At 42.1% G+C, this 15000-nt stretch overlaps 2 protein-coding genes across 13 annotated transcripts in view; one reads left to right on the forward strand and one right to left on the reverse strand.

The window, feature by feature from the left end:
- Positions 1-15000, forward strand: part of LOC113826237 (glycerophosphocholine cholinephosphodiesterase ENPP6) — a 90169-nt gene that overhangs the window by 37149 nt on the left and 38020 nt on the right. The window lies entirely within an intron of this gene.
- LOC113826236 (protein tipE) overlaps positions 1-15000 on the reverse strand; it is a 28483-nt gene that overhangs the window by 6572 nt on the left and 6911 nt on the right. For 2 of the 12 annotated variants that reach the window (XR_011399884.1, XR_011399888.1), the window contains exons 2-5: positions 10505-10569; positions 8994-10111; positions 7424-7525; positions 4209-4394 (exon numbers count right to left, since the gene is read on the reverse strand). Coding sequence is in view for 6 of the 12 variants with exons in the window: in XM_027379110.2 (XP_027234911.2) it covers positions 4209-4394; positions 8994-9394 (587 nt within the window). In the remaining 6 variants the exon portion in view is untranslated. Of the gene's footprint in view, positions 1-429; positions 496-4208; positions 4395-6375; positions 6446-7423; positions 7526-8106; positions 8161-8993; positions 10112-10504; positions 10598-15000 lie in introns of those variants that run through there. The other 10 variants (XR_011399894.1, XR_011399897.1, XR_011399890.1 and 7 more) reach the window with 10 other exon arrangements.

Here is a 15000-nt window from a genome sequence, read left to right on the forward strand (position 1 = left end):
TAGTTCATGTAGTCTCAGAGATCTTTTGCCATTGTTAACTTGCTGGTGCCACTTGCCTGTTGAAAGGAAATGGATGACGACCATGCATGTGAGAAAATGTATAGTTATTTGCATTAGAAAAAAAACTATACTAAGTTCTTTTTCCTTTCTTGAAATGTGCATGAACTTTGAAATTGACTTAGCCATTATATTCTTCACTTATTGCTTCGTGTGATTGTGCATACGAAAGGCTCTCTTCCATGCAGCTGACTTCATTTACATCTATAATCTAGATAAGCATAACCATTGGACCGGCCATCATAACAGTGATAACAAAGAGAACCCTTCTTGCCGTTGGTAAACATGCTCTGACAGTGTGCCTTGTAAATATGCATGTCCATGGAGTTCCACATGTGCGCGTGGGTAAGAGAATAGAGAGAGTTCACTTACTGTGGAAACTTGGCACCAATATCACGTCTAATTTATGAGTCTCACATGATGTGCACATTCTAGGGGCTGTAACGAAAATTGAACCTTTATTTGTATTTTTGTTTTCGAATTCCATTTCCAAGACCTGTTTTTTGACTTATTTTAAAGATAGAACAGTATTTACTCAGCGTAGAGCACCTTAGTCTGGGAGTCTGTGCACAAATGTCGTTTGAAATTATTAAAAATGGGAAAAAAATAACATGGACATGAAATATTCTTTGAAGCATATTCATTTTAATTAAAGCATATTTATAGCCACAGCGAAGTAAACTCTATCCCCAGCAGATTGTGATATTTTACACACAACTCTTCCAATGCAAAGTGAATTTTGTCAGCAGTTTGCAAAAAAAGGGTGAACTTCAGTAGCAAACCCAATGATTTACTCTATAATTAAGGTTAAATCCTGTTACCATCCGTTTTTTTTTTCTTTAGTATCCCACGTTGTTCGCCATGTTCGGTACTTCAACTACTGGACACGAATTACCTCTTAGACCGAAAATACTGAACACTTCAAATCACGCTTAAGAATTAGGATTCCGATGTTTCTGATAAACGAAAATCTTAACTTTAAATGAATTAACTAATGAATTAACTTAACTTTAAATGAATTAACGCACCACAAAACCGTGATCTGTTTCATGTTATTCATCATAGGGGGCAGTGTGTGAAAGCATATATGAAGCCGATAGTAAATAATGTACAAATGCAGTTACTGGTTGCCCTTATTCCATGCCGCGAGCGCTTATGAATTTTGACCGAACTTATTCAAACTAAATTTTAACAACCGTTTTATCCCATATATTTTTTTCATTCCGCATTCCCTACCCAATGAATCAGAACAGCCCAAAAATGCGTAAAAGACCAAAAGATATGCATTTAAACCACGCAAAATTTTTAAGAAAATGAAAGTGACTAGTGATACCAAGTAAAAAAAAACCGAGCTCGCGATGCAAAATAGTGGGAAAGGTGTTTGGTAACACTGCTCACCATGCTGCTTAATTTATATATATAGATATTTTTTTATTCCAGAAATTGTGTACCTTGGTCGTGCACTCAAGCCAAATATTAGGAAGAGTCAGAACGATTACATTTATAAATAAGATAAAATTGGTTAAATATGAAGAAAAATAAGTTACCTTTCCTTCACCAAGCGTTATAAAGGCGTTCCTCAATGCTGAAAGGAATAATATGTTCGTAAACATATCAATATCTCTAGAAAAAAATAAATACAACCTGAGCCGAGCCACGTTAACGCTTTGGAATTTAGATATACGTAGCGATGAGTGAAAAAGATAAATAGAAAAGAAAGGTAAATATGTAGAGAGAGAGAGAGAGCGAGAGAGAGAGAGAGAGAGAGAGAGAGAGAGAGAGAGAGAGAGAGAGAGAGAGAAGGAGGGAAGAGAGAGAGAGAGAGAGAGAGAGAGAGAGAGAGAGAGAGAGAGATGAATGGATGTCAGCAATAACCTAAAGAGACCGCGGGACCAAAGACAAAACAAAGAATCCACAAACAAATGATAGCAGAACTGACAGCGGCCTCTATCGAAACCAACAGATTCACTTCACTTCGTTCAGTGCTTATATACATACATACATACATATATATATATATATATATATATATATATATATATATATATATATATATATATATATAATATAATATATATATATATATATATATATATATATATATATATATATATATATATATATATACTGTATGTTTTAAGTACACATAACGTAGGACTACCTATACAGTAAACCAAACAATATTTAGCAAAGGAAGAAAACATTAATCCTACACCAAGTTTAGGTGATGATAAAGCGTAGTAAAATGTTTCCAACGGTGTTATCTTTACTGGTTTCAATTGCTTTTGTTAATGCAGGATTTTTTTTTATCTAACATTAACATTGAGATTGATTTGTGTGTGTGTGTTTGTGTGTGTGTGTGTGTGTGTGTGTGTGTGTGTGTGTGTGTGTGTGTGTGTGTGTGTGTGTGTGTGTGTGTGTGTGTGTGTGTGTGTGTGTGTGTGTGTGTTTTACTTCAACCAATGAATCATGAAATATTTCAGAAATAAGTTATTACTTGAACTACACTAACTACAATATTTTTAATTTATACAGTATGATTTTTCCGTATCAAATTCATTATAAAACTGCAAAAGGTAAAATGTATAATCTTCGCAGTCCAAGATATAGCACATGTAATAGAATAACTAGATCCTACAAAAGGTTTATACATACATACCTCTTGTCATTAATACACACACCAACAAATGACAGTTTTTAAGAGATCTGAGAGCAATTTATTATATAAGAGAAAAGACGTTAATTACAGTATGATGCAAGATATATCAAAGAAAACATGCACGACAATACAACAGGAGTGGAAAAAAACCTCTGATGAAGAGAGTGGGGAATAAAATACAAAAAAGTGAAACTAAAAATCGTAGGTGACATTCAGGGAAACAAACTCACACAAGGAACTAATATCACAATTTAGACCCAAAAAATAGACACACCGTGACCTTTTAAGAATAAGAATGGGGGGAAAAAGTGTAAGAAAAAAGATCAGTTCAGTCTACTATAAAAAAAAATACTTTCAAAAATACATATTTCTTATTGCTAAGCTTTTTTGAGAAGTGAAAATAGTCATCTGCACTGTGATCCCGTCCACGCTGTCGTACATGGAAAGATAAAGTGTCGTACAGCTGCCGTTGTCATTATGCCTCGTGTCTAGTTCTACTGCAGGAGAAGTGCGTTCATTTTCTGCACAGCTGGAGCGTCAAGGCTATATGACTGTCTTAACTCTTAAAACGACTTCAATTCGTCTTAATAAACACGCCTTTTTTGCTGAGAGCCTCGAGAAAATGAGCACAACAACATTCAAGGAAAGGGTAGTGTTGAAGCGACATTAAGGAGTGACGTGGATCAGAAAATATCAAATACACACTTGTTTTCTTTAAATGTTTTTCTTCTAAATCTATTCTAATCTATGGCATGATCAGGAGAGATTTCCGAAGATATCTGAATTATCATAATTTCATGCGAAATCGTTAAAAAAAAAAAAGTGGAAGGTGCGTCATAAGGTAGGAACGTGGGGCGTGAGGCGGAGGTCGGTGAGGGAAAGAGGGAGGCGAGAGGAAAGGGAAGTGAGGAAGGGAACACGGTACAATTAGTCTGTGCGCTTCAGTGGGAGAGAGAGAGAGAATAAAAGATAAAACGTGCAAGACAGATGAAGACAGCTTGAAGCCTTTTACCCTTTCGAGGCAGACAACCAGGCGAGGAGACCGGGAGGGAGGCAAAGCAGGCGAGCTACCAATCAAGCAGGCAGTCAGTCAGGCACTTTCGGGCAGGCAGTCCGTTAGGTAGAGAGGAAGAAGGGGAGGGGGAGGAGCAGGAGGAGAGTGAGGAAGAAGGGGAGGGGCAGGAGGAGAGTGAGGAAGAGGGAGGAGGGCAGGAGGAAGAGGGGGAAAGCAGGAGGAGAGTGAGGAAGAGGGGGAGGGGCAGGAGGAGAGTGAGGAGAGGGGGGAGGGAAGGAGGAAGAGGAGGAAGGGCATGGGCTAAAGGGGGAAGGACAGGAGGAAAGTGAGGCAGAGGGGGAGAGGCAGGAGGAGTAGTAGAAGCAGGAGGAAGGGGGGGGTGTCGGGAGGAAGAGGAGCAGATAGAAAGGGAGTCGTAGTAGTAGTAGTTGTAGGAGGAGCATGAGGAAGGGGGTGAGGAGGGGCGTGGAGGATCACCTTGCGGGCCGGGGAAGCGGCGGCGTCCTCTCCAGCGGCGGGAGGGTCGAGCGCCGGGTCGGGTGGACTTGGGGCAGCGACGCGGGAACGAGGAGTAAGTTGGACCCCAGCATGGAGGGCGAGGTGAGGGTGCGCTGCTTCAGGCCTCCGCCGCCGCCGCCGCCTCGTCCATTACCTCCATGCCCGCTAGACCATTAACACCACCGTTACCACACAACAACATCCACGTCAACACCAAACGACATCAACATCAATTTTACAACAATAAGTTAGGAAGAGTATCGCGATATTTTATTTTTTATCATTTGTTTTATTTCATTTGTTTCCCTCTCAACCCGTTTTGACAAAGTAGAAAGTCTTGGGGCATGAAAATTAATCTCTACACAGTTATTATGACATATTTCAATATATAAATATATAATAAAAAAACAGCTATTGGCATCATCCGCCCTTGTTTTTAGAATAACGTGTGCAGTTCCAAAGGCAGTCTCCTACAGGCCTACATTAGACATAACCTACAATACCAGGACCTCAAACTACAATCATCTCATCAAATGTCACTGGTGCATCTTTACTAAACACTGTTGAAGTCACCATTACAACAATTCTCTACAGGATAATAGTACTGATAAATGAAGGGCTTGTAAAATAAGGAAAAATATGGATATATCTGCTTCCTTTTTTTAACCTGAAAATATATTTTTTCTTTTAGAAAATGAATGGAAGTAATTTCTTAGTCATGCAGTATCAGGAAAAAAGTCTTATTAAATCTGCATTAGAATTTGAAATATTCCGGCATGCTAAGAATGAAATAACTAGACTTTACAAACTATGGTAAATCGTGAAGCATTTTAAGAGCCGCAGGGCCGTTTGATTCTAGGTCCGAGGCCACCGGTCTAGTTAGATCTCGACTCTGGTATCAATCTCTTTTATGTAGAAATATTAAGGCCAAAACAAACCAAGCTGTTATTAATAAAATGATATAAAATAATGATAATATCAAGCAGAGATTCGTCTCACTATGTACTGCCGTGGACAGTAAAAATAATGTATTAAAAAGGAAATCATATCTTGCATAACAAAGAATTTGACCAATCCGTCCCTTATATGTACAGTCATACATGGCCCATCAGATTCAATCTACAGAAATCTATGTACCGTACAAGGTGTTACTCGTTCTACAGAAACTTATGTACCGTACAGTATCTCAAAATTTCAAGTCATAATGCATCCCAAAATGTTTGCATCATAATTCGCGAAGATTTTTCCTTTTTTTCAAGAAATGAGAAAGGTAGAGATTTAAAAAATAAATAAAAGGCTCCTGGAACGTTTTAAATGCGATGCGAACATTTTGTGACGTCAGACAAAAAGTACATTTTATCTACTATCCTTTCTACAAATAACTTAAAGCTCAATTGACCTAGATGCTACCCAAAATCTACTCACCAGGACACGTAATACAGAACTGGGCTACCGTATGTTCATATATGTATATACATTGTATGTTACTGTTTACATTCCCCGAAGCATCAACTGTACGTACGAAATGGTCCCACCTTCCCCTTTGAAGGCTCCGGGGTGGAGGGGCAGAGGGCAGTGAGAGGCGAGAGGACAGGGAAGGGGCGCTCTCCGCAAGACCGAGAAACGAGGGAGAAGGGGAATCGCGGGAGAGAGGAGAAGTAGGATGAATGAATGACCAGAGGAAAGATATTAAAAGCAGGGAGGGAGGGTTGGGTTGGGTGGGTGGGGGGAGGGTCGAGGAGGGTGGGACAGTCGACCTGTGCGTCAGTTGGAGGAGGAATCTGTCACAATACCTCACCTTCACTAGTACTGCCTCTAGTTCAGATTTTCTCTCACTATCATTATCTATTGACATTACTCTACGGCATTTCTCAACAATCTTGTCTTGGAACTCCTGCCGCAATAGTGATGGTAGGTTATCATGAAAGAACGTCCATTTTTTAATTCTTATTTTTTCTTAAGAATGTAATATATATATAAGATGTAGGGAGGAAGAGGGTCTATAGCCAGGGTGCAGCAACCATGCTCCACATCAAGTACTCGATACACCCATTCCTGGTTTTGTTGGACACGGGGAGAAGCATAAGACCTCCGCCCTTCATGCACACACAAGCAGGCTAGTAGTGTCTGCGATGCCAACACTTACTTCGTCCCTTCAATAGCTAGAGTCATTGTCAATGTCATAATCATTTTCGTAAGATAGGAGAGAGAGAGACCTGGAAATTAAAAGAGGATACATAAAGTTTTGATGAGACAGAAGGGTGGAGAAATAATGATTAAAAAAGAGAGAGTGACAACGAAAAGGCATTGTTTGGTGTTCAAGTGCTTGCTGCAAGTGCAATGAAATGCGCAATCAAGATATTCAACACTGCAAAATCAGAAACACTGTGCATACAGCCGTGACGACGGAAAAAGCAAATGGTGCTGAATATTGACTTGGGGAACATCTTTTTTCACATATATATTGGTCTTCTTCTTCTTCTTCTCTAGTACTATGGTTATTATTATTTTTTTCTCTTTTCTTCTTTCGTGAAGTAGAAAAAAATATTGAATCTATCAGAGAAATAGACAAAAAATACTTCTTTTACATGTCTTAACAGGGAAAGCAAAAGGGGACCTCTCTGCCGAGTTCTCCCAGATACCGTGTGGTTACAATGCTCTGAGAAAGAAAGGCTTTAGATTACCGTTCGCTAGGCCTAGGCACGTTAGATAGCAAGGTCTACGTATGCCTTTGACATAGACGAGGCAGGTATGCTTTGTGTCTTGGTGGTGTCGAAAGGGGAGAGGGAGTGCCCTTGCCTACGCCGAGTAGACATGCGCCACAACTACGTCATGAGAGGAATGCTTTCGTTGCAGGAAATCTACCAAAAAAAGGACGACAAAGATGCAGGGGGAAAACCAAAGCGAGGGAGGGGGGAGGGAGATAGATAGATAGAGAGAAGGAAGGAGAAGCCGAGAGATAGATTCGAATAGAAAAAGAGGGAGCAGGAAAAGCAAGAAAGAGAGAGCGAGAGAAAGAGGGAAATCTAAGTAACATGCAGAGAGGAAGGCGTGCACGCGTATGGTAAAAAAAAAAATCTTTGGTTCTTCCTTTTTAGGTTTAGGTTTCCAACTACTTTCAAAGCGGTGGGGAGTGAGGTGGTGTCGGACTGGGGGAGGGGGAGGGGGGTGAGACTGGTATCCACAAACCATACCTGGCCTTAGTGTCTGCTGATTTTGGCCCCCCCTTTTTTCTGGCGATTTACTCCCTCTTGCCTTTCTTTCGGTGGTGAATGCATGTACCCGAATCCCTACCACTGCAAAACATCAAATCATTTTTCTCTGTTAAGTAGTCTCTTTTTTATGTTTATATATTGTGATCATAATTAATTTGTTTTTAATAGGGTTCAGATATTACTTATCTGTTCCAGCAACAAGTGGGATCAACGATCGTCATTTGTTTTGCTGGTTCATCCTTCCTTAAAGCTTCCAAGCCTCGCGTTATGTACAGTATATATATGTTCTGAATCCTCTATGGATAATATCCCCTCTGAAGTGTGCTGCGTAGTATACAACAGCAAAAGAGATTCTTAAAAAATGAAATGAGTAGAAGTAACTCTTTCTAACATTGCGCTCAAAAAGGAAATATGAAAAAAAAAACAGGAGAACTATAAAAGCAAAATTACTGAGGAAGAGATATCACTACTATTGCTGCTGCTGCGGCTGTTGCTGCGGTTACTAGTTTTAGGAACGGACGGCGGGGTAGCATGCCAAGTCCCCTTAAGTTGAAGCACAAGTTCCCCTCTCTGTCCCCATTGGCGCTACCGAGGAAAAGGAGAACGTCAGATACTGAGATAGTTTACTTCTATGAATATAACTATAACATTTAGCTAATTACCTTCTGCTTAACACACCCCTCGCAAGAACACACAACGCAGGTCATACAAATGTTCTGCAATGCAAGAGAGTTGTTAATGCAGATTAGAAGCGGTCCTTTTGTTTACCATTTTCCCGTAAATACGTTTTTTTTTTTGTATATATATGAATAAAATATATATATATTTTATATAATGATTCCGTTTCCCTTTGCACATCTTCGTATTTCTCTCACTGTCTCGGCTTCTGTCAAGGTCTCAGCTTTCGTTTGTCTTCGATGACCCAGCAAAACAAATGACAACGCAAAGTTATCGAGTTGAACTCCTGTATGCTTTTTGGGGGGAGAGAGAGAGGGGGAGGGGAGGGGAGGGGGGAAGAGGGAGGGGAATTGAGTGTTCAAACATTACTATGGGGAAGCAGAAGAAATTGACTAGAGGTTGGCTACACAGGTATGTATGGTGGGCTTCCTGGGGTGACTACATGGTGACTAAGAAACGGGTTAGATTCAATAGATCAATACATATACACACAAACATATATATATATATACGAATATATATAAATACATTTTTTATAGAATTTATTTCTCTTTAGTTAATAAATGGCATGGATTATTTAAGTGAATTATATTTCAGTATAAGTAACATGAATTTTTTTTTGTCGCTCACTTTAAAACAGCAATCTGGTTTCTGAATTATTATCACAGAGGAGGAAGTGACGCAAGTGAAGAAAAAAATAGTGTATCAAAAACAAAATTATAAAACACATGACCATCTCCTGCTGTAGAGGAGTGCAGGGGGAGGGGGTCCGAGGGGGGTCGTGTGGTTGGCTTGGAGGGTGGGGGAGGGAGGGAGGGGGAAGTGTGATAACAAGAGAACGAAGAAGAGGCTTCGACGCCGTCCCACTTACCCCTTGTCGTCCGGCTCCCCCATGAGTTTGTTCATGCCGTGGTTGATGGTCTTCCCGATGGACCTGAGGGAGTAGTTGGACGCCTCCTTGGACGCCTTGGCCGACGTGACCTCCTGAGGGGCGTCGCCGTCCGAATCCGGCTTCTTCATGCCCACGTAGGTGATGAGGAGGTACAGGATGGACACGAGGAAGGCGCCCCACGGGATCACGATGGCGTAGATGAGGTCGGTGGTGATGCCCTCGATGTCCAGGGACGTGAGGACCGTGGTGGGCTGCTCCTTCGAGTAATAGCACGGGTAGGTCCTGCCCGGGGTGCTGTAGCTCATGTTGAAGGTGGTGCAGTTGACGCTGGGCGGGTAGCCGCAGCCCTTCACGTTGGGGAAGAGGCGCGCGTCCTCCATGTCCCACTTGATGTCGTCCAGCAGGTCGACGTCGGTGAAGTTGACATCCTTGAACTCGCCCTTCGTGTCCTTCTTGTAGTTGACGAAGATGTGGGAGCACTGGAAGATGTCTCTGGTGCAGCCCTCGCGGCACGACGACCACGAGCAGTTGCTGAGGCCGAAGAAGAACTCGGACTCCTTGGTGACGCACACCACGGGCTCAGGGTCGAAGTCGGCGAAGATGGTGGAGAAGGCGGGGTCGATCACGAAGGGCACGAGGAACAGGAAGGCGAAGGAGCTGATGCAGGCGACGAGGGTGAAGATCGCCGTGAGGTAGAAGCGGAGGGTGTCCTGCCATTTGGTCTTCTTCTTGGGCTCGGCGAGGGGACCCAACCCCGCCGTTTCCTGCGACGGAGACTCAATGGTGGCGGCGTCGGGGGGCGCTCGGGGGAAAGGAAGTCGGCTCTGAGGCGGGAGGGAGACCGCGCTTCACTCCACAGGGCGCTCTCGCCTTCGAAACCGCTCCTGGTGCTCAGCGATAAAGGAAAACTAAGGAAACTCGATCAGCTCTCACAGACGAAGCCGACGACGTATTCAGCTCGCAAATTCCGCAGACAAGTCGCGCCCTCGAGGATGAGGGCCCTTAGGATGGGAGGGGGAGCCGGCTGGCAGGGGGAGGGGGGGCTGGCCGGCTCACGACCTCGCCTTCACCCTGCCATCACCGCCCTGGGCCATCACCTGGGGGAGGACGGGGGTTAGGCGATGCTACCATTACCACAACTACAATTACCATGGTTATTACCAACCGAATTTTCATTATCATCATTTGCACTGTTACTATGATCATAATCTTTCTTTACTGAGTTGTACATTTTGATCAAATAAATATCTTCATTTGTTTATATATATACATACATAAACATCGACCATTTAATTTATCTATCTATCTTATCAATAAACATAAATACATTGTGTATATGTGACTAACACACAGAAAAAACGTTCGTTATAATATAACTGTATATATATTCATTATCATATCCCTGGGTATATATTCATATAAACATCAAACCAATAACAATCCCCTAAATATTGTCAAAACATGCAGGTAACAACACACTGAAGACTTACCTATCTATAGCATATATCAGAGGAACGTTGGCCACTGTCTCTCTCTCTCATTATTTAACAGAGCCCTGGAAGAAAGAGACAAGATTGTAATGTCTGATTTAATTAGAATAATGGGCTTATGGTAGAAGTTAGGCTAGGTTCAGGATGGTAGGAAGCACGAAACACGAGAGAAAAATTGAGAGAGAGAGAGAGAGAGAGAGAGAGAGAGAGAGAAAATGGAAAAAGACACACACAAAAAAAAAAACGCGCGCACACCAAAAAAACACGCACACACACACACAGAAAGAAAGAAATAGAGAGAAAGACAGAGAGACAGACAGACAAAGAGAGAGAGAGAGAGAGAAAGAGAGAAATGTGCGCACGTAGCCCTCCCGTTTCTGGTTCGGGCAACATCAACAACACTTTCTAGTCAATGATATCTATCCAACAGATCGATGCTCAGACCAAGAGCGTGGGACGAGGCGACAGGGAGGGGAAAGGGAGGGTAGGGTATAAGGAAAGGAAGGAGGGGAGTGGGGAGGGGAAAAGGAGTGGGGAGGGGAGGGTATGGAGAAAGGAGGGGGGGAGGGGGAAAGGGGGAAAGGAGTGGGGAGGGGAGGGTATGGAGAAAGGAGGGGGGGGGGAAAGGGGGAAAGGAGTGGGGAGGGGAGGTTAGGGGATGGAGAAAGGGGTGGGAGAGAGAGGGTTAAGGGAAGGGGAAAAGAGGGGGGAGGATGGAGGAGGAGGAGGGGGGAGGGGAGATGTGGTGGAGAAGGGAAGGGGGAGAGTGGAATGGGAGGGTGAGAAGAGAGGAGGTGGAGTGAGAGTGGATGAGAGAGAAGAGAGGAAGGTGTAAGGAAGGGGAAGCTAAAAGGAGGGAACTTTGAATTAAAGGTATCTGGAACGAGAACGAGAGCGGGAGAAGGAAAGAAAAGAGAGAAAGGAGGAGAGAGGAGGGGAAGAATAAAAGACAGGAATGGGTAAAAGAGAAGAAAAGAAGAGAGGCAGAGAGAGAGAGACTGAAGCATCGGTGTATGTATTGACTCTACATGCCTGATGCTTCAAGTATGTCATATTACGAGTATTTGGAGCGCTCACGACCTCAAGGTTACATGAAGGTCGAGTCGCAGGAAGGTGTGACAGAGGGAAATGATCAATGAGTGGCTGAAAGAGGGATATTAAGCATTTTAGGGGAAATCGAGAGAAAGAATGCCCTGGTTTTACAATAATTAACACATTACTTGGACCGACTGTTCTCTACAACGAATCCACGGGGACTAGAACGGCCTCGCACTATTTGCGTCTTTCGTGTGACTGTCGCTTGTTTCGTTCTACTTGTAAGGAATGAAGTCAGTCAAAAGTAAAAACTAAAATCATAAGCACAAATATCAGGAGTTTGTGATAAATCTACGGAATGGTTCGCCAAGTTTCAACAACGATGCCAAGCAACATAAACCAAGGATTTTCTTTTTTTTCATCATGACCCAATTTGATTTTATACACTTCCCTCATGACCTAGTATCTTAAATCTACCTTTTTCTGAAGTCGATATCAGAATCATTATCGTTATCATTATCATTGCATTATTATAATCTCTATTATTATTATTATTATTTCTTTTATAAGCTCTATTATTATATTATCATAATCTCTATTATGTGGCGACCCACTGAACATATCATTATTATTGTTATTATAATCATCTTTATTGTGACAATCCATTGAACATGTACTACCTCGTGACCTGTACTTTGGAGAACCATGACGCAGACAAACCTCTAATGAACGACAAATATTCCTTTTGTTGCTGCAGTTCTTTCAAAACATGAAAATATCTACCATGTTGCCCTAAGACATCAATATACATTATATTGATGAAAAAATAAATAATTCATCAGAATAAATATGAAGAACCCTTTTCATTTTTTTCAACTGGGGAGCAAAAGAAAGAAAAAAAACAAGAAAATAAATAAAAGAAACTGTTGCTTCTTCGAGAGACTCCTAAGCCCTTGTTATTGCAACACACTGCCATCTATTGATTACTTAACAAACCGTCCGTTTGCCACAGCTCTGGCAATCTCTGTACTCCAAAGAGGACAAAATAATAAGTGCATGAATGAATTAACAGAAACATACATTAATACACATATGCATTCATACACGAATATGCATTCATACACAAATCTACATCCATACATAATCATGCCACACACACACATACACAAACACACACACAAACACAAACACACACACAAACACACACACAAACACAAACACACACACACACACACACACACACACACACACACACACACACACACACACACACACACACACACACACACACACACACACACACACACACACACACACACTGACATTCCCCTTACCCGTGTTTTGCTTGCCTCCCCTCACGCACACGTACACGACAACCTTCTCTCTTTAGGACACACTTATTGGCCCGGAAATACCACTTTTTTCTTCCTCACGCACATTCTTGGGAACGCTTAGCGGGACGGGGGCCATCGGGGGCCATGCGAGGGGAAATATACACAAGAACATAAATTAAACAATGAGAAATGGTGATTAGACATTCCGTTCGGTTTGCCTATTCACTTCCGGAATATTCTTTATATTTCTTTATTCCTTGTATTCAACGTAGCAGGAATTTGCTATTTTAAGCGACTAAGCGCTCGACCTCCAGGCGCCTTTCCGCTAGCAGTGAGTGGACTCTTTTTCACCACTTAACGGTTGCAAATTACGCCGCATGACAATAACACCGGCGCATGACTGGTTGGAGGGATAAGTGGAGGTTGTGCAATAAATGTAAATTAATTGAGTAAGAAATCGAAGGGTGTGGTTGAGAGGAAAGGTTATACAGAGAGAAAGAGGGAAAGAGAAAGAGAAGGAGAGAGAGAGAGAGAGAGAGAGAGTAGTTTGTGTGTGTGTGTGGGGGGGGGGAAGAAAGAGAGAGAGAGACAGAGAGAGAAACTACCTTCCTCCCGCTTCCTTTCTTCCACTCTGCCCCTTCCTTCTTCCCTTCTCTCTCCCCACACTCCCTCCATCTACCCTGCTCTTCAATCTTCCTCTTCCTCCACCCTCTCTTCTTCCCTTTCTATCCCCACTTATAATCTCTCCCCTTACTTCTCCCCTCCTTAATCCTATCCCCTCTCTTTCTCTCTATCCCCCTCTGCCTTGTCTTATCTCTCCTCTTCTCCGCTCCTCCTCCCCTTCTCTTTTTTTTCTATCTCTCCTCTCTCTATCCCCCCCTCCCCCTCTCTTCTCTCTCCTCTTCTCCGCTCTTCCTCCCCATCTCTTTTTTTCTCTCTCCTCTCTCTATCCCCCTCTCTTCCCTCTATCCCCCTCTCTTCCCTCTCCCGTTTTCCGCTCCTCCTCTCCCCTTTAAAACACCCACGCCCTTTCTCGGCTCCACCCACCTGACTCACACCCGAAACCTCAGGGTCCGCCTTCGCCCAATGCAGTTTATCTTAATCTTATTTCGCCCTATGTTATATTTTACTTTGTTTTTTATTACTCCTATTCTGTCTCTGTGACTGTCTGTCTGTCTCTCTCTCTCTCTAACACTCATAATAGACAGGTAGATAAATAGATAAGTAGATAAATAATAAGTATATAGTAGATAATTGATAAGTATATAGTAGATAGATAAGTATGTATATCCATCTATCACCATCTATCAATCTATTTATCTATCTATATGCATACATGATAAAGCATGGTTTACTGAACGGTGTCACCAGGCTTATAGGGACAACCATCTTTGTTCTTGTTGCGTGAATTATGTTGCAATGCGAAATAAAGCAACTGTTTATAAGGAGGCTGAATCTGACTATAATGCTTATCTGAAAGTTCTCTCCGAAGCGTCACCACCTCGTAAATGGTCAGCGCTTAAAGGATCTCTGTTTGTTGCTGTGTCCTCTATCCCGACTTTCAGAAAGTTAAATGGCAATGTTACATATAGACCGATTGAGAAAGTTAAATTCTTAGCAGATTGTTTTAATTCAAATCAAAGTTTAGATGTTGAGCTTCCTCTTTCATGTCCCCCGTTACCAAGTATCTGTTATCAGAATTAGATGAATATGGTGTAGACCCTAATGGCTTGTTTGCTTTGATTTTAAAAAGGCTACATGGTCAATTACCTCCTAAAATAGTCGTAATCTTAGGCCTTTTAGTTCGTAAAGGGTCATTTCAGAGTATTGGCGCTTTGTAATGGTACCCGTATTCCCAAGGGCCCACTACAGTCTTCACCTACTGAATATAGGCCTATTTCAAGTAAACCATTTTTATGTAAGGTTTTTGAACGTTTGCAGGAAAAACGTTTTTTTTTCTGTATATTTGAGACCGTTTCGTCCAGTTTGGTTTCAGAAAGGGACTCGGTTGCAATGATACATTACTTGTGTTGGTGCATGAAATAGTCTCATTTAGATAAGGGCTATGATTCAAGACTTGTCTCTGGATTTTAGTGCAGCTTTTGACCCTGTTAATCACAAAGCTTC

This window comes from Penaeus vannamei, chromosome 1, assembly GCF_042767895.1.
Source record: "Penaeus vannamei isolate JL-2024 chromosome 1, ASM4276789v1, whole genome shotgun sequence".
Taxonomy (NCBI): Eukaryota; Metazoa; Arthropoda; class Malacostraca; order Decapoda; family Penaeidae; genus Penaeus; species Penaeus vannamei.